The sequence below is a fragment of the Cariama cristata genome, unplaced genomic scaffold, assembly GCF_000690535.1.
Source record: "Cariama cristata isolate BGI_N322 unplaced genomic scaffold, ASM69053v1 scaffold28631, whole genome shotgun sequence".
Taxonomy (NCBI): Eukaryota; Metazoa; Chordata; class Aves; order Cariamiformes; family Cariamidae; genus Cariama; species Cariama cristata.
The window spans coordinates 18214-31384 of record NW_009599149.1 but is presented as its reverse complement, the minus strand read 5'-3'; the positions used below and the strand labels follow the sequence as shown (position 1 = coordinate 31384).

General features: G+C 35.3%; 1 protein-coding gene across 3 annotated transcripts in view; it reads left to right on the top strand.

Moving 5' to 3' along the window:
* Positions 1-13171, top strand: part of KLHL5 (kelch-like family member 5) — a 42634-nt gene that overhangs the window by 12543 nt on the left and 16920 nt on the right. For all 3 annotated transcript variants that reach the window (XM_009709594.1, XM_009709593.1, XM_009709592.1), the window contains 2 exons: positions 6487-6623; positions 7075-7271. In XM_009709594.1, coding sequence (XP_009707896.1) covers positions 6487-6623; positions 7075-7271 — 334 coding nt within the window. The remainder of the gene's footprint in view (positions 1-6486; positions 6624-7074; positions 7272-13171) is intronic.

Sequence of the window (13171 nt, the reverse complement as noted above, 5' to 3'; positions counted from 1 at the left end):
AAGAGTGAATCAGATGAAAAGAGGGAATGTACACACCCCCAGTGGATTTGCACCCACTGAAGTAATTTAGAAGTCAAAGAGCTTTGGAGTGCTGTAAACAGGAAAAACAGTGATTATAATAAGGAAATCATTTTGCTTCCTTATGTGGCAAGGTAGCACCTTTGCTGTGTACAGCTCTGGAGTATGGTTTATGTAATAGTTAAGAAGTATAGAAAGGGTGCAGAGGACAGCTGCGAATACCTTGTAAGGACTGGAATATTTTTTTTTTTTGGCAGTAAGATAAACAGAAAGATAACATGCTAAAAAGTTCTTTAATGTGGTTTGTACCTGTTTCTCATTTATTTAGAGAGCTGACTTTGCTTCTCCTGTTTCTGCTACTGTATCTATTTCTGTAGTGCATTAGGCATATGCCTGTTATTTGCTCTGGTCTCCTCTTCTTAGGAGGAGAAACATCTTGCTATAGTTGGTATATTGTGTTTTAAACATGCATGAAAGTTAAGACCAAAGAAGCAGACCTTGTGCTTTGTAGCAGGAGGTTGAAGGCTTATGATTCTTTCACTTATGAGTCCTTCATTCACTTTATATTGTTGTAGCAACTTAGAAACTTTGCCTTTCGCACAGTAAGTTTTTTCTCTTACTGTTTTGTTTTCACAGAGAAACATAGCAATAACTATGGTCTTCATGTCAGTACATCCAAAGTACCTCACTGAAAACTGAATTTTTCCATAGTGGGAAAGATAAAGATGGAAATCTTATATTTGATTCAGAATTTTATAGAAATTCAGTAAGACTGGCTTTATGTACTTGTAGTAGTCTTATAAGAAAAAAAATTCTATAGGATGTTTTACTGCCTGCATCCAAGTTCTGACTTCTTTAATATTAACTGTAGGCTGGAGCAGTCAGTGTATTTCAGAACACGAGTGATTACTTTATCTTAAGACTTAAGTAACAAAAGATGTATTAAATAGATATTTACTTAATGGCTTGGCATTCTAAGATGTGTAAAAAAAAAAAAATAAATAGAAAGTTCACTTACACTGGACAGCTTTTTTTTCTTTTTTTCTGAAGAAAGATAAAAGGGTTTTTCTTAATATGTGGTCACACAGAATTGGTAAGAAAGAACATTTTTCATTATTATAATTAATCATATTCATATATAGAGAGGAGTTTTCAGATTTTCTGTTTTGAACCTGATATTTTTAAGAATTCCTGTATTTTTTTTCTTAAATTCTCAGTTCCTACTTTTGATGATACTTGAATGTTCTCAGGTATGATGCATGTTTTTACAGAAAAGAGCAGTGAGTTTGGTGTCTACAATAGTAATAAGCACAAGTAATGCATTACTGTAAAATTCTGAAGGATTTTGGTTTGTGTCTATTGAAAGAATTCAGGCTGAGCCTACTACAAGTAAGAGTATCACATGTACTCATGATTTTTCTGGATATGGCATTCTCTATTATTCTAAGACTGTTTATCTTCTCATTTTGTGCTGAAATTATAGCTAAGAACTTGTTTAGGAGATCAAGAAGGAAGTAGGAAAGGGGACAGTTCTCCACAAGGAAAAAATGCATTATATTCCTGCTCCTTAGCCTGCAGTTCCATAAAGAAATTTTGCTGGACTTTTAATTAATTTAATGTAATTAATTTAATTACATTTTTCATATCAGGTGCTTTTTCTGTGTTCACTGCAATTTCAGATGTCTGAGTCATTTATTATGTTCCTATACATTCAGCTAACTGCTATATCGATAATAAAAGTTTGTTTTATTTTGTAATACCCTGCTGATCACAACATTCACATAAGAAAAGGGAGATTTGTAGATTTGTGTAAATTCCCATCCAGAGAGGATTTAAAGCCTGCTCTGCGTCCTTTAACCAGCAATCTGAAAATCTGTGCAGAGCCATTTTCTTTCTTCCTGTTGAGACTGAAAGATGGAAGTACAAAAAGACATGGAACTGAAGGAAGGCAGGCAAATGGAAACTTAAGTACTCCAGGGATTAGAAAGCTTGTTTGGAGGAGCACAGTTCCTGGTTTGCAGACATTTTTTATGTTTAGGCTTATTTATCTTTGTAGTTCTTTTCCGTAAGGCTTAATAATACTTCCTTTCTTTCACAGCCTGTATTGCCTTAGCTTGTAAATCCTTTGCTGCAGCCTTTTTTTTTGTTTTAGCTACATGTTTATAAAAGTTTAACACAAAGTGTCTTCTAAAAAGCCAAAGTATATAAAAAAAGCAGTTCTGCAATAGCTTTATGTTAAAATAAATGCTACTAATGCTACTGATGCTACTAACAGTGTGGTTGTTTTGAAAAATTTTACTAAAGGGTTTATTGTAATCATCATTTCGGTGTCAGAAGCAGCAAATGCACATTGGAAGTCATTTTAACATAAACATACTGCATGTATTTTTAGGTATTGCTTGCTTTTAAACAAATCTGGTTTAAATAAATACAGATATACTAGTAGTGTGAGATAGTACCACTTTCGTATCTTTTTTATTATTGACATGATTTGTTATCAAGAATAGAAACTCCCTGAAGCCACCAATGTTCGAGGTGCTTCATATTAGGATGCATGAGCTATTCAGTATCACCTTATAACTTGAGCAAATGCTATTATTGAGTTCCCTAGGACTATTTTCAGCTGTTACACAGCCACAAACAAGGAGTTGCCTAGGAAGTGTCCCTTTTATCTTTAATATGTTAAGAAGCTTCACTTCATTCTGTCAGGTGAATCAGGTTGGGAGATGCTGAATCTGTAAATTGCCAGGTTTGATGGCTATCATAACTTTACATAATAATTACTTTGAAAACTTGTCTAGATGATGCAGCTTGTGGCAGTTCCAACAAGAAGTACAGTTTAATTCAGGTGTGCCACCTTGCTTACACATATTTTACTGGCTCTCAGTAGAAAACTCTTCAAAATAAGTTAAGCTGTCATGGTGGATCATTCTATTTTTGGATCAGTAGAAACCACAGAAATTAAAGACATCAATAGCATTGGAACCTCCTGTAAGAACAGGGAGACGCACTGAAACACCAAAAGTTTTTCAGTATTTGTCCTGTAGCTGTTGAGTGTTTTTCCAGACAAATTGTTCAGACATCTTATGATCTCACCAGATGAAAAATTCTGGTATTCATGTGTTCCTCTTTCTCGGCATTTTCGCTGTGCACTGAAAAAGAGCAGCCAACCTACAGCATATAATTCAGCAGCCGAATTCTTGTAATCTTATCTATGCAGAATTGAGTATTTGGCAGTAGCTGGTAATTAAGTAAGAAGAAGAGTAAAGGTAAATATGTTCAACATCCACAGTTGAACAATATAAGGCCAACTGTATTAAGACTTTTTCTTGATTATTTTTTTTTTGGTACTGTTAAGAGGCCTTTCTAATGTCAATATGTCCTGATTTTAGTTGGGCCAATAATGAAAGAAATACTACTTTTAGGGTAAAAAAAGAGTACAAACTTGGAATACAAAAACTATAGCTTTCTTCAGTTTCTAAACTGAGGAAAGGCAGCATTTTGTAGCATTGGTACGTCCCAGTGATCTCGTGATATGGATGAATATGTTAATTTTAATGATTAATGAATAATACAAAGATATTCTCTTTATGTTAAATACTAACAGAACCATGATGGCTCTATTTAACAAGGAGATTGCAAATGTAAGTGTAGTTTTTATAGTCATTGCATAGATTTTTCTTTTAAAATATACTTGACACTTAGCTCTTTCAGAGTTTTTTTAGAAAAAAGGTCAAATATAAATGGGGAAAGTCTTCTGTGGATTCTTCAGTTATATGAAGATATTAGCTGCTTCACGTTGTATAATCTCTATGTAGGAATGCAGTTTAATTTAAGACAATCCAAAAAAAGTGTGAAAGAAAAATCAGTTACTAGTTAGGAGATTAAAAGATCAATGAATGAGTGGGTGTCAAATGGCATGAGTAAAGTAGTAATTGATTTTTATTGACTAGTGGGGAAAAACACAGGACAAGAAAAGGACAGTTGGCTGAAAGTCTGCCTTTGTTTTGTTTTATGCTAGCTCAGTGTCACCTTGGTGCATTGTCACTGTATCTTTTATTCCCCTTTCTTTCTTTGAAATAACTTTTTTCTAAATTAATTCAATTGAGAGAAGTGTGGATACCTGTTCTAAGGCTTTTCATTGTGAACGTGCTTCTTGGCTAAAATTATTGCAAAATAGCTACCAGTATAATTTATGCTTAGGCATATTACTGGTATTAAGCTACTCCTGGGCTGCACATCCTGTTTTGGCATATGCAGGTCACTCTCTGGAAAGCACTTAACACTGTGAAGCATGTATACCCTCTCATGAATCCGAACACAAGTTTGCAAAAAGAGTAAATGAATTGCATTTTAAATTTCTAATAATTTTTTTTGGAGGACCTTGAGACTGGAAGTTACAGTGAGAAATTTGCTCATATCAAACCAGCTAGTAGAAGGTGTTTGGAGCCTTGGGTTATTACTTGGCTTTTCTTCAACAGTTATTGCTAAGATATGTACAGTCCAGCCATTTTCTAAAGAATAGTGTGGCTAACTAAACCAGCTGCACTGTTGGGAGAAGAAAGAAAGAAAGAAAAAAAAAAAACAAACCCAAAACTGTAGTAAGATTAGGTTTTAGGTTCTGTTTCCCATCACAGAGACCTTTCTTTTTCAAGCTCTATTCTGTGTAGAATTTCAAGTCAGTATTGCCAGAGGTGAATATTTTAAGTTGTTTTGCCTTTTTTTAAATTCTGAATTGGACCTGCAGAGGTATTTCGGTTATTCAAATCTGTCCCTCTACACACTTTCCTTTCCAATGAGAACACCTATTTTGTACATACAAATCTGATCTTGTCATCTCATTGTAGCATCAAAAGCAGTTGCAGAAACTCTCCCTTGATGCTTATATGAATGTACTCTCTAATTTCAATAAACTTCTACAGATGTCTAGGAACCAGTATTTTCATTCAAGGGCAGGTGTCATTAAACCTGAGGTTAAAATGCCTAGAAGTGATGCCTTGGCACTACCTTGGCAGAATGTTCTCATTTTTCTCAGCAAGTGAGCCACGGAATAAATCTCGTATTTCAAGAACAATACATTCTTCAAAAGAACAAGACTTTATTTTGCATTACAAAACTTCACTTCGATCATACAAGATGTTAAAATAAAATTAATCTTTTCCTCGTACACTCTTAACCCAATTCTGTTGCTTCTGCAACTAGGAAAAAAAGGATTACCCTGCTGTAGGCCTGACCAAATGGTCAACGATCAGAAAATCAGCAAGAAAGAAGTAGTCAACAATTTATTACTTTGCAGTTCATTAACTAAGAGTTCTTTGTAGTTCATGACTTTGTGTATGTACCTGCAAATCCTCCCCATTAATACATGTTTAGACTTACTCAATTTTTCGATTAATTTTACTCTCTTTTGTGGTTCCTGACCTCTGTCATCTTAACAAGCCGATATAACGATTCAGCACAGAATAAACTGGCATTTCATGAAGTATTAGATTCATTGAATGTATGCAGATGGACTGTGTAGTATATTTGCTGTAGGCTTGATTCTTGGGCTCGCTGTTTGTATAGCTTGGTACATATGCAGGTGTATTTATATTTGAATTCCCTGTGAGCAAGGCAACAGTGAACTGCTGCAGCACAAAAATTGATCCAAACCACAAGGCTGTTCCTGGAGGTCTCTTAGGGAAGAGACCAGCAGACCTCATGAATAGTTATGATAGGTTTCATACAACAGAACTATGGATTGCATATTCCTGCTCCACATGAATTTCTTTCTTTTGCTCTAGTTCTGTGAACACATACCTAGACATGAAAATTCTTGCACATTTTGTGGAGTGGCGTTGTTATATGTACTCAGTGTTTTACTCTCAGTAATCCAAACAAATGTCTGTTGTGCACTAACATGTTTACTTAGCATCTTAAAATACTCAGAATTGTTAACAAGAGGCTAAATACATACCCACAAAAGAGATTACTCTGTGCCATCTCCATGTTTACTGTGCCTAGTTTCTGTTACCAGTATTAGTAAATGAATGCATATGTGTGCACCAAGAGTAAAAGCATTTTAAAGCGCTTTGAAAAGGACTAGTAACTAATTTTTCACATTTAAAAAAGTAACTGACATAATATAAATGTAAGTAAATTCTTTTTATTTCCATAATGTAGGTTCCATTTCTAATTTATGTGTTTTTTGTGGGTTGTTTCTGTGTTGGCTATTTAAAGTCATTGAGCTTTGAAAGGATAATTCATTTACTTCAGCAGCAAATGTAGATTTAGTAACAGTACTTCATTATTCATAGAGGGGAACTAGAGCATGGAACAGTTTCTCAATTTTAAAACGTTTTTCTCAATACAGTGTTTCTTCAAAGGGCAAAGTAATGAATCATAAATTAACAAACATCAGGTTGACTAAGTTTTGGTTTTTTTTCTTTTCGTCTTTGTCTCTCCTTTTCTCCTGCACAATGTACTCAGATTGGTTCTCTCCTCTGTTTCGGACTACTTTGCGGCAATGTTCACTAACGACGTAAGGGAAGCAAGACAGGAAGAAATCAAGATGGAAGGTGTGGAGCCAAATGCATTATGGGCTCTAGTTCAATATGCATATACAGGTAATTAGAATGAAAATGGGAGTTTAATCTAATGAATTGTCCTCCTGTGAGCATTATATTCCATTACTAGATTTCAAATGCTCTTTAGAAATTATTATTCATATTATTTAATTCTTTATAAATAAATAAAAAGAAATCATCACTGCTGTTACCCGAGACAACTTGGTAGGATATAGTTTCTCTGATAATACGGTATTCAGTTAGTTAACAAATTATGTGAGTATTTTAAATGTATTGTGACTGACAAAATAGGGATCTTATTAGGATTTCCTTTCCTTACATTGTTACAAGTGCTAATTTTGAAAAGCTGGTTATCTATTGCTGAGGGTGATGTTTGCTAAGCCTTATATTCTGTCATATAATCTGTGAATAATTCTGTTGCCTCCAAGTTTTAGGGAATTTCACGAACTATAAGAGCAAACTAACGCAATCTCATTTTTAATGTTACTAGGTCGCCTTGAATTAAAAGAAGATAACATTGAGTGCCTGTTGTCTACAGCTTGCCTCCTTCAGCTCTCTCAGGTTGTAGAAGCATGCTGTAAATTCCTAATGAAGCAGCTTCACCCGTCCAATTGCCTTGGAATCCGATCTTTCGCTGATGCGCAGGGTTGCACTGACTTGCACAAGGTGGCTCACAATTACACTATGGTACGCTGTTATTTTAATTGCTTTATTTAGTAAGGAAAATACAGAATGCTTTCCTGAATTAAATAGTAACGTTTTTCCCCCAGAAAGCCATGATCATTTTCAAAGCAAGAATGCGGGTGTGTTCCCATGATGAGAAATGACAAAACTATAAAGTTGCTGGTTTAGACTTGGAAGGAAGCAGGCAAGCATTAATGGTTCCCTATAACAGTAACGGGATTGTGTGATATGCATTTAATAAAATCATTCAAAAGCTTGTTCTTATTTCTCAGTCAAAAACTACAAACTTAACAGTGGGCAAGCTGCCATCATCTAGTCCAAAATAACACATTAGTAAATGAACCTGTAGAATTCTTGTTTTGGGCATTCATCAATATAGATTCTGCATTATCCTTAATTTCTCAGTAATGGGATGTCAGGATGGTGTCAAACAATTTAATCCTAGTCTAGGTAATATGTGACTAAATACAAATTTGCCAATGATATTTTCAGGGTTAATTTATAGAAAGACTGACCTGCCAACTTAATTAAACTTCATCTTCTTAATAGCCATCCTTTTATTTTAATGTAAAATGTTCTTTTCCTTCTCAACAGTGTATTTTAATAATGTTATCAGCAGAAGAAAGCAGGAGAATTATCTCTGAGGCAAGTCAGTTCATCTGTTCTTTGCAGTTTTGTGAGACATTTTTCTCTCTTCTTGATGAAATTTCACCTATGTAAGCTCTTGAGACCTGAATGAAGGCATGCAGATACTGCATAAGAGATGTGGGAATGAAGATAGTACTTAGTTTGCCTGTGTGGCATGGCATTGCATTGCCATTAAGCTATTGGCTGAGATCCAAGAGGTGTAATTTCCATCTTGTAATTAGTATTAGAAATTCATGGCTTTTCCTCTTGCCATCTTTAGTGTTTTCTGGTTTAAAAACTTTTGGGGTTTTTTGATGGTTTGTGGTTGTTGTTGGTTTTTTTTTTATTTCTTGGCTTAAAATCACTTCTTTCAGTATGTATAACAGTTTAAAATAGCTCTTTTTTTTTTTTCAATATGCTACAAGGTTCTTCCTCAGTGAGTGGATCTCTGATGTATTTAAAATCACTTACACACTGAAATTTACCGAAACAGGTCAATGACTAGTGCGCAGACTGTAACTTACATCTTTCTATTCTTGATCTTCATTATTGCTCAAACAAAAATAAGGAGACTGCAATTAGGTAGACAGTCAGATGAAACAGTAAAGGCTTATGCCTTTGAGGAATATTAGAATTAATGTGAGCAAGACAGCAATACAAAAAGTATTGCTGACCTATTTGTTCTTTTTCAGCATATGCATGCATTTTGGTCTGTGCTATTGTCATGTTCCTTATATGTGGACTGCCAAGATCAGAATGGTAATAAATGTTAGACTAATGCATCTTTAACAATGAATGTTAGGGATTATAGTCTCACTATTTTGACTGGCAATTCATGACTTGTGGCAGAAAGGGGCTGTGAACTTTCTAGAAGCCATTCTTTTACAGCATCTGTCTGTCTTTTGTTCAGACCACAGGAAAATAGATGTATGCCTTTTGGCTGTTGTTTACTTCAGTGGCAAAATTGTTGCTTTTAAGGCTTTGACGTGGATGCAATTTAAATTAGGTGGATTTTAAAAAGCCATTTTCAAAACTAATTAGTTGTGCTAGATGGATTCTTCCCAAGGCCTCTTTTAATGTTGTTTAGTTCCAACAGAGACATGAAATTGAATTTTAGTAATAATGAGTAATAGAGAAGCAGCTTCTTTGGTTTGACATGAATGTTGCTATGGAAACTGCATAGAAATGTATAGTCCAATTGAATCTTCAATTAAAATAAATTCCCAAGTAATTTCATTTGTTTAAAAGCTGTTTGAAAAAAGAAAACATTCAACAGTAGTAAGTGCTAGCCACTTGATGCTCTTTCCATTAAGAGGTATTAGAGTATAAGGATTAAGCGCACCGGTAGTACCTGGAAATTCTGTTTGTTGAAACTATGAATTTTTATGCTGCAGTGGGCAGCACAGAACAACAGGGGATTATACTGAGTATAGTCTATACTTCTGGCTTTTCCATGTAATTTTGATTCTTTTAAAGAACTTGAATTAGAAGGTAATTAATAATATAAAATACTTAAATTCTAATTTATATATGTTATTTCCTATGAATTTTTCTTTTCCTTTGACAGAAAAAATATCGGATTGCCATGTAACTGTTTTTCTGCAATTAAAACAACTTCTTAGTTTTAAAGGTTTTTGACACATGCTATAATTTGATAATCATCTTATCTGCTTCATTAAAATACGTGAAGACTAGAAATTCAGATGAAATGAGCATTTGGTTAAACTGAAGGACCAATCAGTGAGTTATCCCAGGAGGCATACCTCTCTTAATAAACCTGCTCTGTCTGAGTAATGTTCATTAGTGTCATTGGAAAGCGTTAGCATGATTTTATGGCATTATCTGAATTGTATAATATAGTGCGATTAAAAAAATAAATTAATAAGAAGGATTTGAATGCTGCACTTCATATTAAAGATGCAGATGCATGTTATGCTAAAAGGATTTAAGTGTTGCATTGCTTTATTGCTTACTGTGTTGACAGTTGATAAGTTATTTTTTCAGAAGATAATTTTTAAGCTTATCATCAAAACAGGTCAATTTTTGACATTGCAAACTAAAGCTGAAAAATCCTCAGGATGCGTTAAGTGAAACATGAAATAAACTGAAGTGATCAGTAGTGGATTTAATGCTGTAGAAAGAACAACTCTGATTTTTATGCATCAGGGTTTTAAAATACAGTTGACAGAATCATGAGATGTATTTGAGTAAAGGTATCTTTTGTACAAAGGTTATCCTGTTTTGCTGTAGTTTATATATAGTATTGGGGTCATACAGTTATAAATTTAGGAATTTTATTAGACTGACCAGTAGCGTATCTGTTCGCTTTAATTCGTAAAGCCTTTTCACACAAAATGCCTTCTGTGCGTTTTTTCTTGCTGTCCTCACAAAGTCAAAAGAAACACCCCTTTTGTCATCTTGTTTTTTTGGAACAGTTGATAGTGTACCTTGAATGAAAACCAATAGCTCCTCTTCCACAAAAAGTAAACCAAAGGGAAGCTAATACTTTCAGATGAGGAAAAGCTAGCCTGTGCTTTTTCCAGAACATGAAGTATGTATGGTGAGTAGTGAGGTGTTCTAAAGTAAGTGTCAGCAGCTTCTTCAGTAGCCAGATTTTAACTTTCTTAATTACAACCAAAAAAGAAAAAGCTGGCATTCTAAACATTATATGTGATAGTGCCTGAGTCAATCTCTGTGTAGATAACTTTGTAATCTTTGGTGCTCGCTTTCCAGGCTTAAAGCAGAGTGAAAAGCCATTTTTATTTTCATCATAAGTCTTCAGAAGTACATGAGCAGTGATAATACTACAAGATTCAGATAAAGTTAGTTTTGGAGTTTGCATGATTTCTGAGCACTGCCAATGGCTGTTTTTAAGAAGAAAAACTTGGAGAGGATAGACTAACTGATTGAGGCCGAGCATAGAAGCTAGGAATTTTGTAGAAGAATAGACATTTAGACTATGACACTTAGACTTCCTTTCTCCTGTAAGGCAGGAGTTGGGTAACAAAAAAAATCATTGCCATATGTAGTTTATGATTTGGGAGGAGGAATCAGAAGCATAATTTGTCGTCTTTTTTTTTTTTTCTTGCAACAGCCAGGACAGTTTGTTCTTTTGGTAGGGGGGAGCACAAAAAGGGGAGAAATTTCAGGGTTTTTTTCTCCACAAAGGGCCAGACCCAAAGATTGTGTTAGTGCCTAAAACAAGGATTTTATGTTCTTGCACCTGCAATTGCAGTCCAAAATGTCCTGCTCAGTAATCATCTGACTTGGAAAATACTCATTCACTTCTTTTCACCTGTGAAAATCCAAGATATTTCTGTCTTTCAAGTTCCCTAAGTTCTGCCTAGCACAATACTCAGTACTGCCTTGGCAAGACTAAATAGGTTTCTGCATGGTGCCCAGCCTGTTTTGGAATCCAGAAACTATGCAGACAGGAGTCAAGCTACAATAGTTCTACTCTAAACAAACGTTGGGCACACCAAAAGCATTAGGTTGGTTTACTGCTTAATGCAGCAGCCAAAGCTGACTGAGTAAAGTAGCTGCTATATGACATCTCTCTAACTATTAATAGTTTACCAGGAGGTCAGATGGCTCAGTTCTTAATGAATTCATACCGCAGTTGACCAGATGACTGAAGCAGCCAGTAGACAAAATTACATTCCCTTTTTGTTCTTGTTCAGATCCTGTGAGTCAAGCACCTCTTGCTTTTTGGCTGCCCAGGTTCAGAGTTCAAAGAGAACCCTGTGGTTAGAGCTGCATGTTGGGCCATCTCAGTGTACCATCCTTCGCAGCCCGCAGGTGTTCTGATGCTCTCTGAGGTTCTAATCCTGCCGGCACAGTTTAGAGGGAGACTAACCATCTCACTGGATCCCACTGGGAGGTTTAAGTACCACTTAGAAATAATCATCATGACATCTTACTTTTTATGTGCTCCGACTATTTTTTTGCTCTGTTATCAAGTCCAAGGCAGACTAGTGGTTAAGAATATCAGTGTTATTCACTCTGCAGTTGCTGAAAGGTGAATTTAAGGTTATGATGTGAATGAGCAATGCACAGCATTGAGCATGGGTACTGCCTGTCCCTGTTTTAGCTAATACATAAACCTAAGGCTACTCATTTGATAAAGTTTCCAAGCTCTTTGAGGAGCTTATTTTGGGGGTGGGAAACTTTTTTTTTTTTAACTTTCAGGATCAGAAAGCAAGGGACTGAAATTGCAGACCGTTTGTTCTCTGAAATATCCTGTTCTTCCACAGAGAGTTCCCATAAGAAGAAGGAAAGAAAAGGCTAATGAGGAGGTTAAGAATGCTAGGAGATACACTGGCTCCTCATTTTTGTCTTCAGAATCTCTGTCTGTAGAGGAAGAGGAATTGTCAGATTCTGATTATAAAAAACCCCAGACATAGGCCAAAGAGTGGCTGTATTCCCAGTGGAATGCTTTGATACTATGCTCAAAAGGAGTCTCTGCTTTAAAAATAGAATGGGAGCAAGAGGAAGTTGAACTTGTTCCCATCAGAAAGCAATTGTCTACAAGCAAGAAGAAAGAATATCAGGCTTTTTACACACAACAGCTGTGGAAGTGATGAAATCCAGTTGGAAAAAAGCTTTCCAAAGAGGATCCCTGACTGACTTACGCAAGATCAGCTTGTCGTTGCCTTCAGAGACACAGCAAACTTTCCATGCAGGTGCTTTCCCCTTCCTCTGCCTGTGATCCGGATAGACAATATGGAAAGTGTAAGGTAGTAAGTGTTGGCTTTTCTCTTTGTCAGTGCTCACTGCCTGTTTATTCAGCAAAACTAAAAGCACAGCTCCAGCTTGCATACTGTCTAGGACCGAGAATCAACAAAAAAACAGTAGTGGAAAAAATGAACTGAGCGGAATATGAATTTCTGTGAACTGCATATTTACAGTCTGGAAATAATTTTGATCATTTTTCAGCTTCAATTCTACTCCTCAGCATTTGATATCAGAGTAAAATAAATAACAGTGTGTGTGTAGTGCTACTGAATAATGGTACAGTTCTTTCACTGTTTTTAATTCCTGTATTTACTCATTTTCTTAACTTTTATTTTGTAATACAGAGAGTTAAATGAATTAAAGAGGAAAAGACAGCTCTATCTCCCTTCTAATCTACTACAGTTTTCACTTGGAAGCCCTACTTTTGTGTAGCCAATTGAATCTCTCTAGTAGGAAAGCTTTTCAGATACTAAATGTAAAATTTTCCTTTCTAAATTCTGTCCAGGAATACAGTTATGTGCACAGATAACACTTTTCAATTC